The 25,321-nt window shown below is 37.3% G+C and overlaps 1 protein-coding gene across 9 annotated transcripts in view; it reads right to left on the bottom strand.

Annotated features, from left to right (window-relative positions):
• Positions 1–1,910: 1,910 nt before the first annotated feature.
• The window catches only part of rps6ka1 (ribosomal protein S6 kinase a, polypeptide 1), a 48,491-nt gene continuing 25,080 nt past the window's right edge, over positions 1,911–25,321 (bottom strand). Inside the window, exons 1-22 of one of the 9 annotated variants that reach the window (XM_043263058.1) lie at positions 17,113–17,242; positions 15,678–15,734; positions 13,064–13,180; positions 11,602–11,683; positions 10,788–10,868; positions 9,933–10,012; positions 9,749–9,855; positions 9,263–9,300; positions 9,030–9,172; positions 8,858–8,928; positions 8,296–8,384; positions 8,070–8,134; positions 7,880–7,982; positions 7,120–7,250; positions 6,255–6,383; positions 5,964–6,053; positions 5,687–5,845; positions 4,777–4,938; positions 4,577–4,653; positions 4,355–4,472; positions 4,130–4,267; positions 1,911–4,048 (exon numbers count right to left, since the gene is read on the bottom strand). In XM_043263058.1, the coding sequence (XP_043118993.1) occupies positions 3,926–4,048; positions 4,130–4,267; positions 4,355–4,472; positions 4,577–4,653; positions 4,777–4,938; positions 5,687–5,845; positions 5,964–6,053; positions 6,255–6,383; positions 7,120–7,250; positions 7,880–7,982; positions 8,070–8,134; positions 8,296–8,384; positions 8,858–8,928; positions 9,030–9,172; positions 9,263–9,300; positions 9,749–9,855; positions 9,933–10,012; positions 10,788–10,868; positions 11,602–11,683; positions 13,064–13,180; positions 15,678–15,734; positions 17,113–17,154 (2,202 nt within the window). In that variant the 5' untranslated portion in view covers positions 17,155–17,242 and the 3' untranslated portion in view covers positions 1,911–3,925. Of the gene's footprint in view, positions 4,049–4,129; positions 4,268–4,354; positions 4,473–4,576; positions 4,654–4,776; positions 4,939–5,686; positions 5,846–5,963; positions 6,054–6,254; positions 6,384–7,119; positions 7,251–7,879; positions 7,983–8,069; positions 8,135–8,295; positions 8,385–8,857; positions 8,929–9,029; positions 9,173–9,262; positions 9,301–9,748; positions 9,856–9,932; positions 10,013–10,787; positions 10,869–11,601; positions 11,684–13,063; positions 13,181–14,799; positions 15,130–15,677; positions 15,735–17,022; positions 17,074–17,112; positions 17,243–25,321 lie in introns of those variants that run through there. The other 8 variants (XM_043263059.1, XM_043263056.1, XM_043263061.1 and 5 more) reach the window with 8 other exon arrangements.

Raw genomic sequence — 25,321 nt, 5'->3', positions numbered from 1 at the left:
TTGCTAAATTGGCAACACTGGACTAGAGGTTGAAAAAAAGCTTCATTAAATATTATTCATAACCTGCCAGCCATTCAATAACGGCATTGAGCTTTGTGACGTCTAAAACAGAAAATTTCAGATTTCATCACAAAATCAAAACACTAAATGCTTTATAATGTAGCCCAACAAAGTAGTTTCTTCTGCTTTACTTTAATGTTGTGTTAAAGGAATATTTAGAAGACCGTTCTGTTGTGAAACAGAAAGGTTCTTCAGATGTTAGAGGTTCTTTATGGAACATTTAGACAAAAGGGTTCTTCTGTTGCATCGTGAAGTACCTTTATGTGTAGCGTGTAGAGCTGATGTGTGTGGACTCTTCCCCAGACACCACATCACTACAGGAAAGCTTAATGTGAAACCAGCCTCTATCATTACAGTGATGCTGGGAAGAGACAGCCACGAAAGTCAAATCTCAAGAACACTACAAATAATGAACTCAATAGGCTTTAAAATCACTGTATTAATTAATCATTTAAATATTTCAAGGATGTTGTGATTTTGAACTCCACTTTGATACATTTCAAAGACATAGTGTCATAGTGTTATCCGAACAGGCAATTAAAAAAAAAAAAACATACCAGCCTGGAGAAGAGTTATGTATTGACCCCCATTTTTGTGGTTTGGTCAGTGAAAATAAGCTGGCACAGTACAAAGTGAGAATCACTCAGCCATGCTTTAAATAACTTTTTAAAAGCCCCATCCATCTGAGATTAGAGCAGTTATTGGTAGGAGGGGGAGGGAAGGGGGCTCTCAATGTTGGATTAATGATGGATTTATTTCAGGCATTCCATCAGTAATGTTCAGAGAGGTGCTGCAGATGTTACTTTAGTGATTACATACAATGAGAGGACAAAGTAAGAGAGAGACAGCATGAAATTGCATTAAAGACGATGAGTAGCTCTGGAAAGAATAAGCTTTTTTGGTTGAAAAAGAAATAAATTGAATATGATTTCAAATAAATATTTAACTAATATATTATATATATATATATATATATATATATATATATATATATATATATATATATATATATATATATATATATATATATAAAATCAAATTTTATCATATTTATAATAATCATATACATTATGATATACATTTTTCAATCCAAGCCTCATTTATTTGATTCAAAGCAGATAAAAACTTTTTTCTTTACATTTTTCTATTGTAATATATTTTAAAATGTAATTTATTTTTCTTATTTCAAATCTGAACTTTTTGCATTATTACACCAGTCACATGATTCTTTAGAAATAGTTACAATATTATGACTAGTTGCTCAAAAACATTCATTGTTGAAAACAGCAGAGTAGATTTTTTTTTGCTGAATAGAAAAGTGAGTGGTGAGTGGTATAGTGTATAATGCCACAAAAGACCAAAGAATCCTGAAAAAGTACTACTTCTACTAATAAAAAATTCTACTGCATATATACATACATACACACACACACACACCTTTGATCCAGAGGATCTCAGAACCATGTTTGCGTTTAAAGAACAGTAGGGAGAATATGGGAGCTTTCTAGGAGGAACAGGCAAAACAGATGGGAAAGAAAGAAATATGTTGGAGAGGACAGGATTAAAAACAGACAGACAGGTGAACAGACAGAGATACTGTATATACAAGAGCTTTGTCATTCATTCATTATGGATTTAGACTCAAATAATCCCACTACATCATGGCCTAAATTCGAATGTACAAAGCTCTCATTTTGTCTGACTTTTAGTATATTAATCCAATGAGCAGATTAAAAATATAATATGCCTCAAGACCGCCAAATTCATTGAGGTGGAGACCTCATGTGGAACAAATTATGATTCAGTGAATGAAAAATAAAACTAAAATAAAACAAGAGATACAGGACAAATCACCTTTTTTCTTTTCTTTTAATATAAAGGCATCAAGATGATAGTTCTTTAATTCAGCCCCTTTTACTATAAAAGCAAAGGGAGTTCATTTACAACCCTTTACCACAAAAAACCCAGCCCACCCACCCCAACATCAGGCAGGAGAAACAAACACATTTACACAGTAATACGACCGAATGCTGTGACTCCCAGCAAATAAAGCATCTTTTTTCTTCAAGGAAGGACAAATAAATCACAACTGTTTTTTTTAAAAGATTAGGCAAGAATAACCCCAAACAGCACACAAAGAGCAAACAGGGTTTAGGAGAAACAAAATGCACAATTACAGAGAGACTAGGCCTACGTTTTTTTATTTTTAATACTTTAGACAATTCCAAATTCTGTTCCAGTTACGTTTTTTTTATAAAGTGACTGAAAGATTTAAAGGAATAATGAATGAATATTCTGTGCATTTCAGTGCAATTCCAAACCTGTGTAACGTTCTATTTATAGTAGAATGGCCATGATATTCTTTCCAGTTGGATGAATTCTTAAGTGAATTCTTGGTCCTAAAAATATAGGTTGGACATGATATTTTCTGTGGAATAAAGACAGTCTTACAATGCAGGTTTGGAAAGACACGAGGGTGAGTAAATTACAATTTTCATTTTGGAGTGAGCTATTACTAGTAAAACTCTTCATTTTAATAGTCAAACACAATCAAAAATAGGTGCTTTTCTAATTCTTTATGTCAGAGCACTGACTTTTTCAGAATTTTTAATTCAAGAATTGTGGAAAGGGAAAAGCAAAACAACACTCCAAGCACATCCTAAAACTTTGAAGATGCGTTTGACTGGATAAGGGTGCAATACTTGCAAGACAAGGCTTCATGAATTTGCAAGGCATCGCTAAGAACAGCCTGAGCACAATAAAGTTGATAGTTCCAACCACACTAGGCATCTGAATGCCGGGAGAACAAGGAGTAAAAATATACACAATCATTAAATCATTTCCTCAGCTGTCATATTTATACACGTTTGTGCTCAATGTGCCTTTATAAAATAACTTCTCTCTAAGCAAAAAAAACCAACAACATCAAAATCAAAGCACAAGAGACAGCAGTCAATATCCAAAAAAAGCACTGATCTAACAAGAGCAACATTTTTCCATGCCACAAGCTTCAGATGTCATCTCACGTACACACTTTTTTCATTCTTTACTTTAATAAACACACGAGAAGACATTTTCTGAACAGTCCTCACCAGTGCTGACAGGTTCACCAAGCAAAAGTGCCGGGTTGGGGAAAACAAGAAAGAAACAAGACAGCATTGTACAAATCCATGCAGAAAGCACTTCCATTCTCCACTATGTTTAGGTTATGTTTAGTCTATGACTATGTTTAGTCGTGTGAACATGCTCAGAGGATCATTATGGAAGATATATTTAACCTTTACTCGACCATGTGGGTGAAATATTATACCGGATCATCTCTGATTCTCACTAAAGGCCGCTTTGAGCTTTTAGTAAAAGACTGACTAAGAGAGATCTACTCGACAATGGGAAGCAGAACAGCTGAAAAGACAGATCAAACATGAAATCCAGTTGAACAAACTATAGAGGTAAAAAAAAAAGAATTTACAAAATGCAAAACTAACAAAAATTCAGCAGTGTTGATATTTAGGTATTACAGTACCAAGACAAATGCACTGGGAATATCATCTATTTTATAACATTATCCTTTACCCGGTTTTTTGAATTCTCTCTCTCTTTCTCTCTCTCATACGCACGCACACACAAACACACACCCCTACTTCTAAGGGAGAACGGAATCCTCACTGGCCACGCCCCTCAAACTTCATCAGCCAATCACCACCCTTGCCTAGCTTGCTTGACAGCTCCACTGCAGTGCTGATGTCATGGGCAGGTTCAAGAGACCGTCTTTAGTCTGTAGAGCTTCAGTGTGGTTCTTTCATACATCCATCCTTTCCACAACTGCATTCAGTCTGGAGTTCTTCACGTCTCCTTCCCTCGGTCTCTACAGAGATGTGGAAGGAAGCTTTTTCACCCGTCTCTGCGCCAGAAATGAGGACTCGATGGGCTTCAGCTCAGGGGGTGGTTGGGAACTCTTTAGTGCTGAGTATGTGGCGGCCATCGCCCCCTGTAAAAAGAGAGTTGGTGAAGTACCAGACCACCATTTACGTTCTATGTAATAAATGTAAGAGCCTCATGGCTGTGATACCTTGACAAGCTTGGCATCTTGATGTTGTAGCTGGCTGTTGGGAAGTTTGTCTCTTTGAATGATCCATGGATGCTTCAGGACCTGCTTGGCTGTGAGTCGCTGGTGAGGATCCACGTGAAGCATCTTAGAGACCAGATCCTGCGTGGAAAATCATGTGTGTGAGAAAATAAAAGCCGCGTTAGAGCGGTTAGAATGGCTGTGGATGGGGGTGGGGTCATGGCCTACTTTGGCAGCATCAGACACAGCGTCCCAGTTGCCTCCTGTCAGAGTAAAGCGCCCGCTCCCTATCCGACTCAGAATCTCTTCTGGAGTATCTTCTGGTCCGTTAGCAAATGGTGTAAAACTGGGACAAATAAAAATGAAAGGAAAAAAGAATGTGAGCGTGCTTTCGAATTTTATGTGTACTATATTTATTAATAATTACAGTGAATTTGTGTGCATTCTTACCCAGCAAGCATAGTGTATAGTAATACTCCAAGACTCCAAATGTCACAGCCCTCATCATAGCCCTGTCTTTTCAGTACCTGCAACACAAAACGATAACTTTCAGCACAGTTATTGAGAAAAATATAAAGATAGTACTGATCGTCCTTTGCTACAAATAAGTCCACAGAATTCCTCAGTTTGTTGTGAGAAAAAACACTCACCTCGGGTGCTACAAAGTTGGCAGTATAGCAGGGTGTCATGAGGAGACCATTGTCTGCCCGGAGCTGCTTGGCAAAACCGAAATCACAGATGCGCAGAGATTCTGGATTTCCAGACTCATCAACATATAGAATATTACTTGGCTTCAGGTCCCTGTGCACAACCTTGTAGAAAAAACAACACACACACAAGGAATTTTAAAATCATATACATTTTCACAGATGGCTACAATTTTACCTGCCATCTTTAGGTACAAAAGTATCAATATGTGCCAGCTTGTAACATTAATAGTGCAGTATTTATGAAAAAGACATTCAATTTCAAGCTGAGTGTTAAAATTTCCCCCATAATAGGCAGATGTACCACCCGAAAAATACATTTTGTTAACCCATTTCAACCAGTTTTAATAATACTTTTAATTATTTTATAGTTTATATGGCACTAATTCTTTTGGGAATGCGTTTAATTCAAAGATCTATAATTCTATCAAATACTGTGATAATATACATGTAGTGTTACAATTGCCCTCAATCCCTCTTTACTACTATACTGGAGTAAGATTTCAGTGAAGAGTGGTTTAATGGAATTGATTTGAGCCCATTTTTTCATTTTTCAAGCTCTGCTATAATGTGATATAAAAGGCTACAGGATGACATTAGGCCTAGAAAGCATATCTATTGTGGTTCTTCTGGGAAAGATGTCAACATAAAAACTATTTAATCACATAAACTGTTGCAAACAATGGAGAAGGAACAAAGGGAGTAGACCAGAAGTGGGCCTAGGGAGGAGCCCTGGGGAACACCATTAAAGAGGAGGGGGAAAGAAAGGCCTGGGAATCGTAAGAACGTATTTAGTGACAGCGGCAGGCTTTTATCTACAAGTAATTATGTTTGTCCATGCATGTTTTCTCACCCCTTGACAGTGCAAGTATTCCACAGTCTTTGTGATAGTGTGCAGCACAGCACTAGCCTCCCTTTCTGAGAAAAACTTCTGCTTGAGGATTCTATCCAGCAGTTCGCCTCCTCGCATCAGCTCAGTGACCAGGTACACCTGCTTCCCATTATCGTACACCTGCACCACAGGTTTTTTTGTTAATTAAATATGGCATTTTTAGCTCTCTGTATTGTGTGCGTATATTAAATTTCAAAAATGCAGTTGATATTTTAATTGCGAAACGATATGCTGTTACATCTTTGAGAGTGATGATGTTGGGGTGCTGGCCGTATCTCAGCAGGATCTCAATCTCTTCTGATGGGTCGGTGCTTGTTTTATCAATCACCTATCAGAATAATACGTTAAATAAAGCACAGTATTAGTCACCCGAAGACCACATTACTCTTTTAGTAAACATAGTCTACTGTTTTTTGATGATAATCAGTTAAAAGAGCATTCAAAAGCAAATATAATAAAAAAAAATCTAAAACACAGATTTTAAGATGTCAGTAAAAAAATTGAGAGGTTAACAGTGTGAGGGTCGGACCTTTACTGCATACTCTGTGTTGGTTGCTTTGTGTATGCAGCGCTTGCAGACAGAGAAAGAGCCCATGCCGATGTCCTCCTTCAGTATGTAACCGTCACTGAACAAGATGTTCTTACCATGAAGCTGCTGCTTGGAGACAGATACACAAGAGAGGGAGTATTAGAACAGCCACACACACATGCACCAATATTTACATTTAATAAAATTAATGAACACTGTACACACTGATTACATTCTTTTACACAAGGCACAAACATCACATTACTACAGTTTGAACTCAACACGGTGCATGCTGGATAGCGCAGGATGCTCTCAATAACAGCAGATTTTTTATTTTTTAACTAAATCGCATCCTTCATTAACATTTAACCACTGTATCATCTTCATCTCCATTAAAGTGCATTACACTCACTCTTACGTAAATCAAAGTGAAAAGGTAGAAATACTGCTACCTAGTGGTCAGCCATTTCAAGCTCACATAGTTTAATCATCCTATGATTTATGATTATGTTTATGGGTTCAAAACAGGTTAGAGTCTAACCTCAAGTAATTTAATGGTTTCATAAGTGAACACCCTTTAAACAGTCCTTGCAGGTGTTAAGGTCAGATATCCTTATTACTTTCATCATTGCATAAAAATGAATTTATTCATTTTAAACAGCCACGACAAGAAAAAAAAATTTACACTGTAGCAAAAAAACTAAATTAAATTCTGTGTTAATTAATGCCATTCCACTGGTTAACTGAAGTTTAAACTGAGCTCCGTAATACTGTTGTAAACGATCATAAAAGCTGACAAGGAATGTCGTAACTAAATACAAAGTTATTTTCAGATGTCTTTTGACATATAATATAGATCATTAACCTGTACCACAGGGTGTGGAGGGGGCTGAGAGGGCTCTTCTTTGCCCTCCTCCTCTAGCATCGCCGTGGCAACAAAGCTGAAGCCCCGGAAAAGCTGATGAGCCCCTGCACTGGGGGGAACGCCTGGGGAATCTGAGAAAGGCCAAGAAGCAGAGAAACCTTATTAAGCCCACACCCATATCCCTCATTATCCAAGAAGCTGAGATAAAAAAAAAACTCGGGCTCAAGCTCAAGATGAAACTACAGCCATGAAGAGACCACAGAGACTATGAAAGAGAGAGTTCACCCAGAAATTTATATTGTGATAATTATGTCATTCAATTCTATTTTTTTCTCTTTTGTGTGACATAGAAAGCTGAATTTTCACACTGCTCTTTTCCATGAAATAAACTTGAATGGAGGCCATCATTATATGTAACAAAAATTTTGCAAGCGAGTAGTTCAAATTAGGTCTGCCCTTCAATCAAAGTTTCATAATACTTGATATTTAACTTCTGGCGCTGTAATTGTATTTTTTTTTATCCTGTTTGGAGAGCTTTCTGATAACATTCTATTAAAAAACTCCTTTTGTTTTTAACTGAACAAAAAGGCCATCGTTTAGGTTTCAAAACAATGTGAGCATGGGTAAATAACAGAATTTCCATTTTTAGGTGAACCATCTCTTTAAATTCTCCAGTAGTTTGTTTTGCATGTCAACTATTCTTGCCATTGTCCACAAGAACTAATGAGACTAGTCACAGATCTTAGAAACGATTCCTAACCTTTAGGGGTACGAGAAGTGAATTCTGAGTCAAAGTAAAAGGTGTCGTCAGGTCTGGCCACAGCTGGCTTAAATGGAGGTTTTATTTCTCGTCTAAAAAGTTTCTGAAAAAGAATATAAAATAATTTTTGTACTGAAGTCTTTTTTTTTAGAAACATTCCAATAGATCTAGAGGAATCTGAAGAACTTACATTCCAATCAATCGTCACGTAGAATGAATGCCGTTTGATTTCCTCAGCTCCATCAGGTCCAGATCCTGGTAACCGTACATAAAAAACTGCATGTTAAATGGAATTTATCTAATGTTGCCAAATATAATTTTAGTATAATAAATTTGACTTAACTGGAAAAGGAAGCTTATAGCATGATTGCATTTTAAAAGGTGTACATAAAACAATCTGATTGTGTATTCTTTACCCAGTCTGTTTGTAGGGTTCCTCTTGAACAGAGCTCTAAGTAAGCTCTGAGCCTCAGCACTCAGGAACTGAGGCATCCCTAACCTTGCTCTAAAGAGAAAACAGGACTCAATAAGTGGTGAATGTTCACAACATACAGTATATGCTACTATACAAATGTTTCAGTAAGAGTTTTTGATCTTGAAGAAAAAATTCCAATAGAACGCCATTCATTAGAAATTGAATTATCATAACATTATAAATTGCTTACTATCATTTTTGATCAATTTAATGTCTCTTTGCTGAATAAAAGTATTAATTTAGAGAAGGCAAAGGCAATATTAATACATAATAGAGATCATTTGTTGTTTAACAGCTTATATTGTTTTTCTTCCAACAGCTTGCTAGTAACAAATTAGGAAAACCAATGAAATGGAAAATGAAACTACCGTTTCCTAGGACAAAAAAAATTGCTTAATCATAACGTAAAAGACATTTATTCTAAAAGCTTCATTTAAAAGCTAAATTTGAGAATATTATTTAAAGATTTTATATAAAAAGAACAAAACTAAATGGATCCTCACTTCAGGATGAGATTCATTGTTTCTTTTCTGTCTTTTCCCTGGAATGGCAGTGAACCTGTAAGCATCTCAAACTGTAAAAAATAGAAACACAAAACAAATTTAATAAGCAAAATATATATATATTCATGAAAAAAATATATCTGAGGTTTTCTATACATGAATCTGTTCATACCATCAGAACGCCAAATGACCACCAGTCAGCGCTGTGCGTGTGTCCCTGCCGGTTAACCACCTCTGGAGCCATGTACTCCACCGTCCCACAGAAGGAGTAAGCCTTCTTCTCATGGTCGATAGCCTCCTTACACAGTCCAAAATCTGAGAGAAAAAAACCCCAAACCAAATGCACCAATTAACATCATGGCCAAAGTGTGTCTAAATCCTTTGATACCAGTGTTTCTATTGTACCTGTGAGTTTGATATGTCCCTCTTCATCCAGGAGGATACTAGAAAATAGACCACAAAAAATGTACTTGAAGCACACGCAGGTTGCCAGATTATCAAGACCCACAGGAACAAGTGCATGAGACAAATGAAATGTGCTGTTTTCCACCAACTGGGAACCCGGGATGCCAAAATACAGTTGGGTAACCTGGCAGTGAGCGGGTTACAAAGACCAAAACCAACACAGACATTCTGTGCCGGAACGCACAATTTCAAAGGAGAATAACTGACTGTAGCATTGTTTTTCAGATAAACAAGTTAACTTGGCATTTTCTTAGGTTTCTTAAGTATCTGCAAACATGTTATAGTATTTTTATGTTTTAGTAGACTCTAAAAATGACATACAGCACCTTTAAGTTAGTCACGTCAAATTTAAAGTCTATCATACTTGTACTTGACAGAAGGTTTTGTTTGTGTGTGTGTGTGTGTGTGTGTGTGTGTGTGTAGTACTTCTCAGGTTTGAGATCTCTGTAGATAATGCCGAGACCGTGCAGGTGATCAAGACCCAGTGCCAGTTCAGCTAGATAAAACTTCACATCTTCTTCTGTAAACATCACCTGAACACCAAAGAGACGTTGTGAACAATGCAAACAAACAATAGGACATTGCGCTCATTGATATGAGTATTATATACCTCTTTTGACAGCCTGGTGAATAGATCCCCTCCTCTGAGGAAGTCCAAAATCAGATAGAGTTTACCCTCAGTCTGAAAAGCTGAACACCCACAAAGAAGTGCACGTGAAGTTAATCTGATCTGTTAGTTATTAATGATACGCTCCTACAGCTTCCTCTATAATTTAAGAGCTCCGTCAAGCAGGTAAAATGCAAGATTACGATTTATTTTACAATATATTTTCTGAAATTTTACTCAAAGAACTTAATGACCCTGCAAACATGGACTCTGAACTGTAAACAAATCTTTTTGACATTAAATTAAGGACCACAGTCATTCAGGAACACTGAACTGAAGTGATTTAATCATTTCTACCTAATAAAATCACAAACAGCATTTAATAACCGTGTCTTTTGTCACATATAAAGTCATAGCTCATTCAAAATTGAAAATTGTCGTAATTTAATCGCTATCATGTCATTGAAGCTTAAAGCGGTGAGTTGAATCTGAGAATCAAAGTAGGCTGATTTGTGATCCAACTCAGTCTGACTTCACTGTCAGTAAACAAATGGCAAGATTTTCAGTCTTGCGTTCTTAAAAACTTTAATTTTTCATGTTCATCAAACAAACCTATTGTGTGGCTCTGAAGTCTAGGAAGTGGCTGCTTTTATGATACTTTAATAATGCTTTAACAGCCAACATTCACTGAAATTACATGAGAAAGCGGTTCCATTAAAGTCCTCTGAATATCTCCTTGGAGTTTTATGAATTTAAAATTGCATTACAATGTGAAATGATGATGTAATTTTCTATTTTGAGTAAACTATTCCTTTAAGAAAGGGGTAATGGCATGATCACATATTATTGGTAACTCACCATAATGGAGTTTAACCACAAACGGATGGTTGACGTCTGCCAGGATGTCCCTCTCCATTTTTGTTCTCACACGATCCCTCACTGTGATGAGAACAATTTCACACGGGTTTTGAAAAAATATCTGGTCACAGCTAATAAAGTTAACTTGAGCACGAAAACATGTTCTGCAAGCGACTGAGGTTTCTGCTTTTGACTTTGCAGGAAGTCTGAAGCAGAAGTTCATCAGACAACATATGTCTGTAAGAAGTGCTGTTATCAGCCTTGTGAAGGCTATCTTTTTAGGAATGGATAGAAAGCAGGAGTAGCGAAAGAAGAGATAGCTACTGAGATTTCAGTGAACCGACACCTGAACCTAAAACCTCAGGTTTGTAAGCATGGTGGGATTTTCTGTAAGTGGGGTGCACATTAAAAAAAAACAGGAAGCAAGTGTACCCGCAGAAGAGTTACCGTTAACCTGTCATCAACCTGACACGAACACAAATTCAGATTCACAGTTAAAGAAATATGCCAAAATGTAAAACACAACAAAATATTGTGTATAGTGACACTGCAAATCCCATCTGTTGCTGTAAGTCTGAAAATAGTATAAGAAAATCTAGTAAATCTGATGTAAGTTTATGATTGGTGTATTCCTCAGGGCTGGTATCTGTGGTTGCGCAAATACTGGGAGTGACAGATTAAAGTAAGAAAAAGTGCCCGAGAGAACAATGTGAAATGAAAGCAGCTGTTGTTGCAGCGCTGTTTATGTTAGTAAAGGAAGCTCGTGTGGTTTGTGGTGTGTGTGTGTATTTGTGCGTTCACACTGATGCTGTACCTTTGAGTGTGGCCTTTCTCAGGACCTTCATGGCATAGAGCTGGTTACTGTCGGGAGGGGTTACCTTTCGTACCAAAAACACCTGTGAGCACACAAACAAAACATGCTTTCATTCTACAGTGTTATTAAAATGTTGTGCTGAAAGTTCACAAAGCGGTTCAGGTTAAGGCCATTTTTAAAGGGGAAGTTCACCCAAAAATGAAAATACTGTCCCAAACTCCTCAAGACCTACATTCAACTTCGGAGCACAAATTTATATAGATATTTGAGCTTTCTCAACCTGCACAGACAGCAACTGACATGTTCAAGGTCCAAGGTACAAAAATAATATCTTTACTCTTATAATTTCTTATCTTCCTTGTCAGTCTCCATTGCGTGTTGACGAGAGTACCACAATGCATGATATGCTGCTGATGCAGGAGTTCTGATTTTGACTTGATTGTTGACTTTTTTCATGTGTGGATGAACTATCCCTATAAAGGCACTGGAAAATTTGCTACGGTTAAAAGAATGTAAAAACCCTTAAAAAAAAATTTCTTTTATTCACAATAAAGGAACTGGTTCATTTTTATTTTATTAGACAATAAACTTCCTTTAGGAAGTTGTATTGAATTGAATGACAGGAAGAGAACTTGAATTGTATTCCATTCATTGCCAGTAAGTGTAAATATTCACAATGAACAAGTCATTACTAAATGTTCTCACATTTAATTAGCAAAAACATCCTCAAGTAACTTGCCATCGAGACATCTTTTCAGGCAAATTAGAACATTTAGAAAAGTGAGGTGTTCCGATTTTTATTTTATTTTTTTCATTTTGCCTTTAATTTTGATAGGACAGATCATAGTTGACAGGAAGTGAAGTGGTAGAGAGAGAGAGAGAGATGGGGGACAGGATCAGGAAAGGTCGGGACTTTAACTCTTGAAAATTGGTTAATGCTATATAATAAGTCATTTTACGTTCACCAGTGCTGCATTTAGCAACATATTATGAATAGTAAATATTATATTATTACAAATATAACCATTTTATTTGTACTTTTTTTATTTTCTTTATCGGTAGTGCATCTAAATCAATTTCAACAAAAACTATGATACACATTCAATTGGTTTGATTGGAAACATTGGTTATTTTATTAAAATACAAAATTTTAGATCTAGAAATTTGATATCGTCTGAAAAATGTATTCAAAATCATCAAATGAAATGGAAGTTAAATTATATTTTTATTTAATTTGAAACGATGGCAAGGGATGTTCTGGTGGATCGCAGACCCCACGTTCATTCTCTTTGCTCTTGTTCATAGCAGTAAACCCCTTTGAACATCATCACACAAATCACCATCAACTAGCTTTTGCTTATTAGTTCTCACAGCATCTTATATAAGCTAAATGCGAGGGAAACACATCAACATCAACAAACACAAGAGGTCAACAAAGTTTGTGCATATAAAGACTCTTTACCTTTCCAAAGGAGCCCTGCCCCAACACTTTGAGCAGCTCGAACTGCGAGGGGTCTGCTTTCTCTGCCCCCTCTTTAACAACATGCGTGATGTTGATCTCCTTGATGTCACCATCTTCCTACAACACACGAGACAAAGACGGTTATCATCCACAACTTCTGTCAGTTGGCATAAAACATATACAGAGCAGACAGCCGACTGGTCAGGAAGATGAGCTTGATTATTAATTATGCTGGCTTAAGTGGACATAATCTTCAATAATGGGCGTCAATGTTCAATAAGCCATTTAATCATTATTATTGTCTTATACTTTATCATAAAGCACATTATCACGTATATTATGTCACTGACTGATGTTCACTATTTCAAGACTACTTGAATCAATACTACGGTCAATGACAAATCTCCTGGGACCTACACAACTTTATGAGATCTGAATTAGGCCTAAAGAGGTATTTGGTTTTCAAAGCACCACCTCTAGGTGCTGTAAAAAAAAAAAAACACACACACACACACACACACACACACATTTTTTACAAGTTTCAGAAGAAGGGTGAAGCTGAGATGAGGGAGAATAAATTGTGCGATTTAAAGCCACAGAGAAAAACACTTTAAACCTATCAGATAAAAGAGTGTGATGAGTAGCAGTTTTTCCTTCATTATAGCTGATAGAAAGCATGTAGGCTATGCTGAAAGTGTTGTGTGTTAAATTTCCACTGTGACTACAGAGAAAGACAGAAGGGGTAAACATGTTTAAGAGGAAATGGTTAATGGTCTGAGAATATAAACGCTTGTTAGTGAGGAGTGCTTGTGTGCTTTTATTGTACTATCGTATCAAACCTGACTAATATCAGATCTGCAAAGGCAACCTACAACTCTGACTAACTGACCGACAAAATTATTCCTTGGATGGAAACATGAGTAATACTTCAACAAATAAACTATTTAAAGGGATGGTTCAACCTAAAATTTGAATTCTAAAATTAAAAGTCTGTCGTCTTATGCAAAAAACAAACAAAAAAGTAAAGATTTCTCTTTTTTCATATAATGGTCATCGAAATTTAGTTCTCAGCACATTTCAAAACAACTTATACTTTATAGAGGCAGTAGTCACTACTGAATGACATGGGTGAGAGAAAAAAAAAAAAAAAAGCAAATGCTAGGTGGATGTTAGAAATTCAGTTTATGTTCAACTTTTCTGCACATGAATCAATTAGGCCCTGAGCTCAGATTAATTAACTGATTTCTATAAAAAATCTGTACAAATTATGGCAAATTATTAATCTTATTGCTCTGTAATATCAAAACTTTTATTAAAGTCTGACATGCATTTATTTATTTGTTGCAGTTGTAATGCTGGACACAAGTCAGCTAATGTTCAGAAAAGGAGGATTTCAGCATGTCACAGGTTTATGGTTTTGCTAACATTGTATCATATAAAGGAGAAACAAACAGGGCTCTGAAGCACATATCATACCCGCTCTCCCGCTGATGTACCACATGAATGATGCATTTGACGTCTTGTTTTAGGGACAACAAAATTCAGACAAAAACAACCTAAAGCTGAGTGTACGACTTGTAAAATGAAAATCAATACATGCAACCAGTGTGGTCCTATTCAACAAAACAAATGTAACCGTGTCGAAATACAACCATCCTAGCAACAAACAACACATTACAACTCCTCTACAAAGCAATGAATCTATAAGGTGTGTGTGCGTGTTTGTGTGCACTGACCGTCCACGTCGCATACTCATCGGTTAAAGCAGCATTACACTGAGCCGAGTTTGTGGTGCTGTTAGTCTCCTCTGTGGACTGAGTGGCATTTGCTAAAGCCTTACTGTGCTGCCTCTTGAACAGGTAGAATCTCAATAACTGACTGACTTTAAACTTCCTCTTGTCTTTGTCCATCTCTTCATCCCTCCTCTAGCCAGGGCATTCCACGGTTACCCCCATCCGCTTGCTGTCGGGGCAGCCATGGACAACAAAACTCATCCCAGAGAAGGAGTGAGCAGAGTCTGACAGTGTGTGTGGAGTCAGGGTGTGTGTTCTGCCCTATTTGACAACTACAGTGAGCCACGCAGGAAGAGGAAGGAAGAGACCAAGAACTGAAAACAGAACTGGTGAGAGAGAAAAAAAAAAGTGAGAGAGCGAGAAAGAGAGAGAGAGAGAGAGAGAGAGAGAGAGGATGTGACAGTAATGTGTTACTGATGGGCTAATAAAGAAAAAAAACATTATATATCAAGAGGTTTTTAAAAAAGAAGGAACTACACAGATCCAGATAAAAGTTTCCCTCTAGTTGACACTTAAATGCTCATCCTGTCCCATAATACCTTGATGATTTCCCTTCTCACACTCAGCAGAGCTAAAAATATGGCGGTGCTTTAAAACATACAGATCTTCCTCTGACCCTGACCGGTCCGGCCTGATATTACAAGTGGAAGTCATAATTAAAGAAGCAACAAACACTCATCAAGGCCATCAAAGGTCAGTTTTAGGAATGTCCCAGCACTTCTCTTCCTCTACTCCAAATCCTGTTAGAAACCAGGTGGACAGACAAAGTGACAGAGCCCAAAGAGGAAAGCAAGCGGGAGCAGAAAGCTCAGGAATCTTACCTTCACATTAATATCAGCAAACTCTTTCTCTACCCAGGTGATCTGTGACTTGTACTGCTAATGTGGGGTTGAAGCGAACAAAGAGAGAATTAAGAGAACTAAGAACAAAATGAATGTTCTCTTTACACTTTGGCTCCTTTGCACAGATGAAGCAACCAAAAGAATTTATGAAGTTTAAAGTCAATTCTAAAGTCAATAAAAGCTTTGCGTGAGAAACACAAGACTGAAATGCTGTTCAAAAGTAATCTTCCTCTTCAGTGGGTTCACTTCAGTCCGAAAAGAGGACTAAAATGTTACAATTGAATTGGACCGAGACCACATTGTTCAGTCAGTCTGTTTTAGTGCAGATCTGGGTATGATTCATGTGCTCATATATTCCTAAACAAACCCAATGAGAGAGAAAAGATGCCTCTGGTTCTAAAATAAAAGGCCTAAATGAGCTAGGTGTGAAAATACCTTAAACCAGTCGGCTGAACTTGAGAACCAGATCAGTCAGATTCGCAAACTTGATTGTGATTTTTTTTTTTGATTACATTCAGGTTAAAGTTCGGTCCATTACTTTAAAAGACGTTTAACATAATGAGTCATATGGACCTTTATGTACCATTAAAACAACGACCGGCACAATCGTGATGGTAAATAATAGCATTTTCAATTTCCACATGAACTAATCACCTTAATTTATGTAGTGAATTTAACGTAGTTGCTCAGTGTTGAAACAAAAACACAGTATCAGTCGAAACTTCCTGTTACAGCTGACGTTGAGAGAAAAAGATAAACTTCTCTTAATATTCCTTCTGCAGTCACCGGTGACCTTTAACACTGTGTAACAGAACTTGTTACTCTATATAAAACTACTTATTTCATCTATCACTTGACTTTTACTCCGCTTCAAAATCACCAATACAACAACACAAACCCCCAGAGGGGGAAAAACAGTCACAAATGGCACTTCCGCAGTCATTATTTTGTAATGAGCACATCTATGTCCAAAATGACTCATGTTTCTGACGGACATCTTAACTGGACAGTTAATAATTGATCCAAAAACCAAAAAGAGAAAACATGCAAGAAACTAAAACACCAAATATATTGTTCGCAATGCTGAAAAACCCACAAAGCTACAGGCTGCAGCTTTCTGCACCGTAAACCAGACGTTTCCGGTTTGAAAAAAAAAAAAAAAAAAAAGAAGAAAAATTCGGTCACACAGAGTAGTCATAGTGAAACAGCTTACAAATGAGGGACGTGCCCACAAAACTTGCTGAAAAAAACCCTCTATTAGTATTTTAACAAGAAAAACATCAAGTGCAAATCAACATTGAGGATTATGCCTCTTGTTCCTAACCTCATCAGAATGAACCGTGTTTCCTGTAGCTCTCATCCTAAATAAACTCCTCTACCCCTCTTCCCTCTGGTGAAGGACAAGTACACTTGCCTGTTGCATGCGTGGCTTGGTGCGGAAGATATGCCTCCACATCTCCACCCTGACCCATGTCACTAAGAAAAGAGGCTTCAGCGAGCGCTGTCCGTCACAGGGCTCTCTCTCTCTCTCTCTCAAACACACAGACCTCTTGAGTCATTAGAAATAAGGAAATGTCGAAAAACAGACAGATGGGTGATATCTCTTTATGTGAGGGGCCTGGGTAGGAAATGGCGAAACTTTAGACGAAACCACATGTCAACCTGACTTATTTCATTCCTTTCTTGGTATTGACACAGACGTGTTTCCACACTTCGATGGCTTTAGCTGCGAAAGAGCGATCAAGTCGTTACCAAGTGGTCCCGATGATTTCTGCTCACAACTTGCAAAACTCGCATCTCCAGTTGTTGTCGTTACGTTTAGAGCCATAAAAAGGTAATTATTGGTATTTAAAGGTTTTAATGGCGGTGTTGTCAACAATGGTGGAAAGTAAAAGAAATGACCTCATATTCCCAGCAAAAAGAAAAAAAAATTTAATTGCACTGGTTCAGTTTTGTTAACCTTAGTTTTTGCATTGGTTATCAAACTACAGTAACAATAAAAATACTTTTATACCGCATTCATTAATCTGGGTTAATATTCCTGTCTGCAATTGCATTTTACAATAATCTTTGTAGCATGCATCACTGATCATTTTAATGGTGTCCCAAACTTTTGAACAACAGTGTAGATTGTGTAACAAACGCTTCATGTTGGTTTATGATACGCAATGCAATAATTCATTACAATGATGATTTGATTCGATTCTCACTGTAAAATTTTGAATAAAAATGAGAACCTTTTAAAATGTGCGCTCGATCTAATTACTATTTATGAGCCTTTACCAGCACACCGAACGCTTTGTGACGTCCCAATTTCCTCAGTTAAAACAAAACGATGCCCGTGGTCAAGCTCGACCCAGCCCAACAACACACCCTGAACACCTTCACCACTCGGCCTCCAAAACCATCAGAACCCGAGTCGCAACAGCCTCAGCTCTGCACGTGTTGCTAGGCAGCGAGCGCCGCGTCTCTTTGTGCGGCCACCTGTTGCGCTGGATTCGCGGAACCGCTCGTTCCGAACAAAGACGCGCGCGCAGCTGCTGCGTGAGCGGAAGCGGTGTGCATCGGTCACGCCAATCAGCTGGCAAACGGCTCGAAGAGGCTTAAGAATTAATTGACAAACATGAAGTGGGGAAGAACTGTTCCGAGTCTCTTTGATCAGTTAAAAGGTGTTTATGAATATGTATGCCAAACTCATTAACCGAGTGAATAAACATGAAGATTCTAATGAGCGGAGAGTAGTCTGGTCGGGCTGGTGGTAAGTGGCTGAGCACTTCATAGTTTAAGAGTCTCTGAAAGGGACGCATTGTTTTAGAGACTGTTCATTTGGAAGCGGCGAATGGGTGCAGCGGCCACTAGAGGGCAGCGTATGTCTGTGTAACAGTGTAAATGTTTTGCATAAAATAGGGCGAAGAAAAAAAAAAACACCCAAAAAAAGAGAAAGAAATAAAAAGTTAAAAGCAGCACAGTCCGAAAAGACACGTGTACAGTGGGGCTTGCCGTAGGCTTCTATTGTTTTTACACTGACATAATATTTTCTATCCAATACACCTAATCCTCACGGAAATCTTTCTGCATTTGTATTTTCAGATGGTCATCGTCTAAGTATTTTTATTCATTTGTTTTACTCTGCTTGTGCGCACATTTGGTTCCCACGATACAATAAATCTTGACTGCACACACACACAAACAAACATGAACGTATTCATTTCAGAAAGCCTTGAAAGCAGCATTGCCAAGTCTTTAATAAAGCAATTATTTCCTTTCAGAGATACTCCAGTTCGATTCTTGGGCAAATTTAGTCTGAACGAGCATCTGTAATCTGACGGGCAGCTCATTCGGTAGGATAAATCTTATTACTGTCAGAGACTCTATTGAACGCTAGACTTTCGATAGCACAGGTCAGCGTGTACCTTGAAAGCTTCAGATATACATGAGTGACATTCTCTGTATAAAACACATAAAAAAAATCATTGAAGATGAACAATTTTTTTTATCAAGATTCCATCCGTCCACTGAAAAACCTTCTTCCGCCAAAAGTGTAAAGTGCTGAGGATCAAACAAGCCGTATAGTTGCTCTAAACACACTGGGGAGGTTCCTGTTATCAAATTCCGATTCCTGTTTCCTGTTATTCTGTGATTCCGGTTGCTTTCCTACACAAACACCGGTGCTTGCGGTACGAGGATGTTGTATCACATTATTAAACTACATTAATCACATTAACTGCATTTTTAACTGCATTTATGAATACTCCCGTCTGATTTAGACTCGCTCTTGACTTCCGTGTTCATGGTAAAATCTCACTGGTTCAAATTCCTATCACATGTAACAGTGCATTATTATACGACACCATACCTTAGTTTCAGTTTCAGTGTGGACATGAAATTACTTGTCGCACTGCGCCTGGTTAGGGAGCAGCATGACAATCTGGGCTTGCAGATGAAACAGAATCAAACGGATCACCGTTGCAATTGTTATTTTGGACAATAGAACTCAATATAAAAAAACTAAACAAAAAAGTATGAATCCCCTTCATTTTGATTGAGTGATAGAAAAAAAACATCATGTATGTGTCTCGGCGAGGGTCTTGATAGTGGCATGACATCTGCCTTACCAAAAAAAAAAAAAAAAAAAAAAGAAAGAAAAAAAAGTGGCAATGGCAGCATCCATGCAAATCAGATGAATGTGATAACTGGAAAGCACAGATGAACCTAACCTTGCTGCTTAAGTGAACAGCCTGTCTGACACAGAATACTGAAACATAATAGCTTGTTAAAATGCAAATAAATTCAGGGAGTTTGAAGTGAGTCACGTCAAGTCTGGAAGGGCTAAATATATGCAGTTTTTCTAACAGAAAAAAAGGAAAGGCTGATTACTCAATTAGGTACCAAATATTTTTTCGCTTTTTATGAACTGTGTACCTAAAAAAACCAATAACAACACCAAATATTCAAGATTGGAGGAAGACCGACTATGCCACGGCATAATAATATCATCTCATGTATCACACTGCTCCATGTAAGTGCTCTGTGAATGTGCAGTTATTCATAATGGGAAAAAAAATGTTTAATTATCTGATTAGAATGATATTCGAAAAAATTGAGTCACATATTCCGTTTAAACTCATTAATTTGGGAAACATTTTCTCATTTGAAATAACTTCTAGCCTTGATCAGCATCCCATTATGTACAGATCAAAGGTAGGTTCACAATCCCTGTGAGATGAATATGTGAAATGGTCCATTAAGATGGTGACTGCATACACAGACCGCATGAAGTACTGTGCTTTAACATGATACAAAAGGCTTTTCTAAAATGCACAGAACAGAAATGATGACTAAAAACAAAAGTCATTAGGATTGTCAAAAGAAAAAGAAACTCGTGTTTTTTCCCTGTCTTTGTGTAACAGCTTTCAGGGTTTTTTTTTTTTTTTTAAAGAATTATGAATGCTCTAATTTTCAGTGCATCCTGTTGCAAGCTGTGCAACTGACAAAGAAAACCAAAGTAAAAGAAGAGACACATATTATTATTATTATTATTAAGACGACGATGACGACTAAACTATAATATACTGCAATAAAAAATAATGTAACAATATAACAATAATTATGATGAATAGGAATCATTAAAATAATGGTCACTTTAATGATATGAATAATTATGTTAATGATTAGTGCAAATAAAAGACAAATTGATCTAGGAAATAAAGGTGACAAACTAGACTCATGTTAAGTACAGCCTTAAGTACGTTGATACAGCCTTTACAAGAGAAGAACAAAGAAAAAGAAGAGGGGGGAAAAAAGAAAAGCAGGCTTTTTGTCCACTATTGCTTCAAGCTAAGACGTCCAAAATATTTTTTTCCACTTAAAGACACAAAATTAAATACATCAGAAAGGAGGTACAGAGGGTTTTAATCAGTGCTTAATTAGTAAACCAGTAATTGCAACACTTCAGGCGATGAGAGAAAGCCATCTGTAGTATCTAGTGTCTGAGATTTGTGAATGAGTTACAGCGGTCAGGTGTGAATGGAAGATTAGGGTTGTAGGGGGTGTCAGAAAATAATGGGAGTCATTGTAGCGATGAGGACGAGCAGAGTAACCATGGAAACTGCTGTCAGGATGAAGACAGGTTTGATGACGAGAGCCATGGGAGCGTCAGAAGGCTCTATAGAACTATATGCATGTATAGTAATTTACATGAATTATACATGTACACATGCAGTTTCAGACTGATAAGCTATCGGATTAGAACAGCGCGGACCTAGCTAAACTCGTTTTGTTAGAGCACACAGAGCTAGTGTCCGATACACCTGTGCAGGACGAAAAACCAGATGACCTTAATACTTGCGTCACATGCTGACTCTGGACACAAATATTCGAAGAGGTGACGTTTTGCTTGCGTGCATATGCAAACCCAGACAAAACTGATTAACGTGCGCGCACACACTTGCTCTGAGATTAATGTTGTCCCCCAGCGCAAGAGCACAGCTCATTAATTCATAAAGCATGTTCTGTGGAGGCCTGTTCAACCCAGGACACCTTACACGCACAGACCCCAAACACACCAGCACTTCCTCCCCAGGCTCTTCTGTGGATACAAAAACTACAGCTACATGTTTTTCTTAAGGGCACCAAATAGCTGCCTGTCCCAGCTGGCTGGACAATTAAACAATAAAACAAGACAAGGGTTGTGAATCATCCCATGTGCACGCCTCTGAGGGAAGTCATGGGCTTTGGCTTTTCTTTAATATTAAACCCCAGTCAGCTTCTGTTCACCTCAATAGAAATTCAATGGCTGATGTTCAAAAAATAAATTATATATACTACTTGAACTACTATGACTACTTTAAAGTGAATTAAAAATTAAACATCACAAAATAAAACCTGTATTTTTAAATGCTACAAAGACATTTATATGTGACAACATCATAATGCACAGTGTTGAAAAATGGATTTTCAAGAACAAAAAATACTTAAAATGCAGTATTTTTCAAGAAGGGGATCAGAGACCAGGGCTCAAGAGGGTTTAAAAATGAAACAGATTTTAAAATAAGCTTTAACAACTAGCCTAAATAAAAATATTTTGATTTTGGCAAACTTCAAACATTACATTAAAAGTAGCCTGATTTTTTAAAAAAAGTGTCATTTCTAAACTTGGAAAATTCAAAAAGTAATTAAATATCTCACAAATGACCCCACTACTTTAATCAAAAAATTATGATGTATGATGTTCCTATTGCAAAACACTTTTGTTTAAAAGTTAGTTAAGGCATAAGGGATGGGTCAGCATCTTAAAATGTAGTTACAGAAATTAATTACGAATGTAATTACATGCAGGTAATTCTTTTTAAATGGAAGCATAATGTAAAACGTGTATATGTACAATATGAGTACATCTGTAATCGTGAAACTGAATTTCATCAATTACCCTCAAATCACTTTAAACAATCAAGACTTCCTTTCTTAAGTGCAACAAAAAAATAAATAAAAGAATTCCGAAAGTTTTGAAAGTCATTCATACAATGAAAGTCAATGGGTTACGATCTTGTTTGGGTCACAGTGACCCAAATTTCATCATCTTTTTTTGGTTCCCACAACCCTAAAAATGTGGATACATTCTTGCTTGAAGGGTTAAACGTGGCAATGAACTCTCCATGCGCTTTGATTTTGGTTAGGAGTACAGGGCGCAAAGGGTGATCAGGCACAGGCGCGGGGGAGTTGCATTCAGAGTCTGTAAAGGCTTTTAGATCAAAACCATCATTCTGCTAAAAGTCATTTGTGTTTTGCGTGAATTGAATGAGATTTACACGTGTGATTGCAGACAGACACATCAGTGTCGATTTGGTGACTCACTGCAATATTGACTCGAGCTGAATCAACACAGCAAGCACAGCAAGTCATTGCCATCCAAAGCGCAACCTTACAATAACGACCAATAATTCAAACAATATCTGGTGTGATTGTGTTTCCAGCAGGTCAAACACACCTCAGCACAGACAGCGGCAATAAAGGGTAATGATTAATCCACTCAAAACCTTTGGCTTTGACCAGGGCGATGTAGAAGTAGAAAAACTGACAGGACAAGTGCAGATGAATCAGACTTTGTAAAGCAGGGGTGTTGTGTCCACAGAGAGGGCAGTAGTTTAAGAGCTCGGGTGGAGATAAATCGTGATGCGCTCACACCTGAAATGAGTGTCTGAAGGTCAGCCAGGAGCAGCACTATCCTGAGCAGTTAAACAATTGATGGATGGGAAGTAGAGATGGGCATCTTCAAGCCTGGCTGACTTTCTCATTTCTACAGGCCTGTTGATAAATGGAACAGAGATGTGTGTAATTTAAAACACTGCCGCAGTACTGTGTTTGTCACTTCAACATGACAAGAGTGAGTGAGAGGAAGAGCCTTAGAGGACGCCTTAAAAGAACAGTTCACCTCAAAATTTCTTTCGTCATTTACCTTATGACATTTTGTGTTTTACATGTTTTTAACAAGATGAGGGTGAGTAAATGATGAAAGAATGACCCCTTTAAACCCCACACTGCACTAATAATAATAATAATAATAACAAAAATTAGCATCTAGTTATAAAAAAAAAAAAAAAGAAAATAGATAGTGGAAAGTGTCATTGCAATAATCCCTCCTAGACCAGTCATTCAAAAGCATAATGCATCTCTAATGAGGTTATTATTTTAATTGCACTTTAAAATGTTTGTCATTTTTTTTGTTGGGCAATTTAATTAAAAAATATCATAGCTCTATAGCACATGCAATATTTATACAGAATATTTTTGTAAAAAAATCTAAATTGGTTAAATATCTAGTTTAGTCATAAGCTAAACGAGTTGGTTGTGCACTTTTTTGTTTTGTAGTTTCGCAGCTCACTTTTAAAAACACTCCACCTCCCCCAGCTCCACCTGTATCTGCTAGTGGCTCATTTCATATGTGCTATTTGTGCGGCAACAGTACATCTTACATGCTTCTAGAAACTAGCCTATCAATGTAATGGCAGCAGCAAGTCTTACTAAGTTACTTTACTGTATACTATGAAAGACTGTAAACATTCTGTGCAATTCTACTGCAAAAAAAAAAAGTGTCAAATGTTTTAATTTCTAGAAATTTCATAAAGCAGTTTGTGTTACTGTGTTGTTATTTTTGTAAAGGTGTGTTATTCAGACTGTGGAATGTCCATATACAAGTATTGGCCATGGAAAGGTCACTTACAATGAACCTTTATTCATCACATAACTTTTGATTGTGCAATCAGCATTACTATGATGCATCAATTACAAAATGCATTAATTGATGAAATATACTATTTGGTTGAAAGCTGTAAAACATACAGGCAGCACATTATAATGGAGACACAGTCTAAAGGCACTTATTTATCTACAAAACAGGCTACCCAAACTACGTGCTATTTTACTTGTTATAAACGAGAACGCTCCTGATTGGTCAGTGACATGGCAACCTTGAAACGGACGTATTTTATTATCTTGCTAGCAGCCGTGCATGAAAACACCAGGATTTTTCTGCACAAGCTCGGCAAACAGTGCTGCTTTCAGTACCGCCTCTCCCATTGAAAATAAACCGGATTCACACAGAAAACCACGAACAGTGTAAAACGGCCCTAACAAGTCTCACGAAACTGCATCTCTGAAATAAACATTTCCTCACAGTATCGGGTTGACTGAACTGAACCTCTGTGAGGCCAAGGCGCACAGCAGGAAACCTTGAGCCTCTGAGCAGAGATCTGTTTGCAGTTTCCGTCTGACATTGACAGCAGGGTCACGAGTAGGTTCACGCTTCGGGCCAGACAGCTGTGGACAAAAAAATAAATAAATAAATAAAAAATCTAGCTTCAACACCTACAGACGTCTGAATCTATTTCTGCCTCCACGCACCATCTGTCCTGCATGAATCTGCTCACATGGAGCTCTGCAGCCAAAAACAAATATAAACAGTCATCTAACAACTAACAGCAACCCTAATGAACAAAACAAGCCTATTAAAACGTGTATGTATTATTGAAACAGAATAGATAAAAACAAAACAACAACAGTTGCTAACAAAGCCATGTGATCAGCCAATTGACAAAAGGCCGCTCAGGAGCAAGATTCACAAAAAT

The sequence above is a fragment of the Puntigrus tetrazona genome, chromosome 17, assembly GCF_018831695.1.
Source record: "Puntigrus tetrazona isolate hp1 chromosome 17, ASM1883169v1, whole genome shotgun sequence".
Taxonomy (NCBI): domain Eukaryota; kingdom Metazoa; phylum Chordata; class Actinopteri; order Cypriniformes; family Cyprinidae; genus Puntigrus; species Puntigrus tetrazona.
This window is presented reverse-complemented; position numbering and strand designations above follow the sequence as displayed.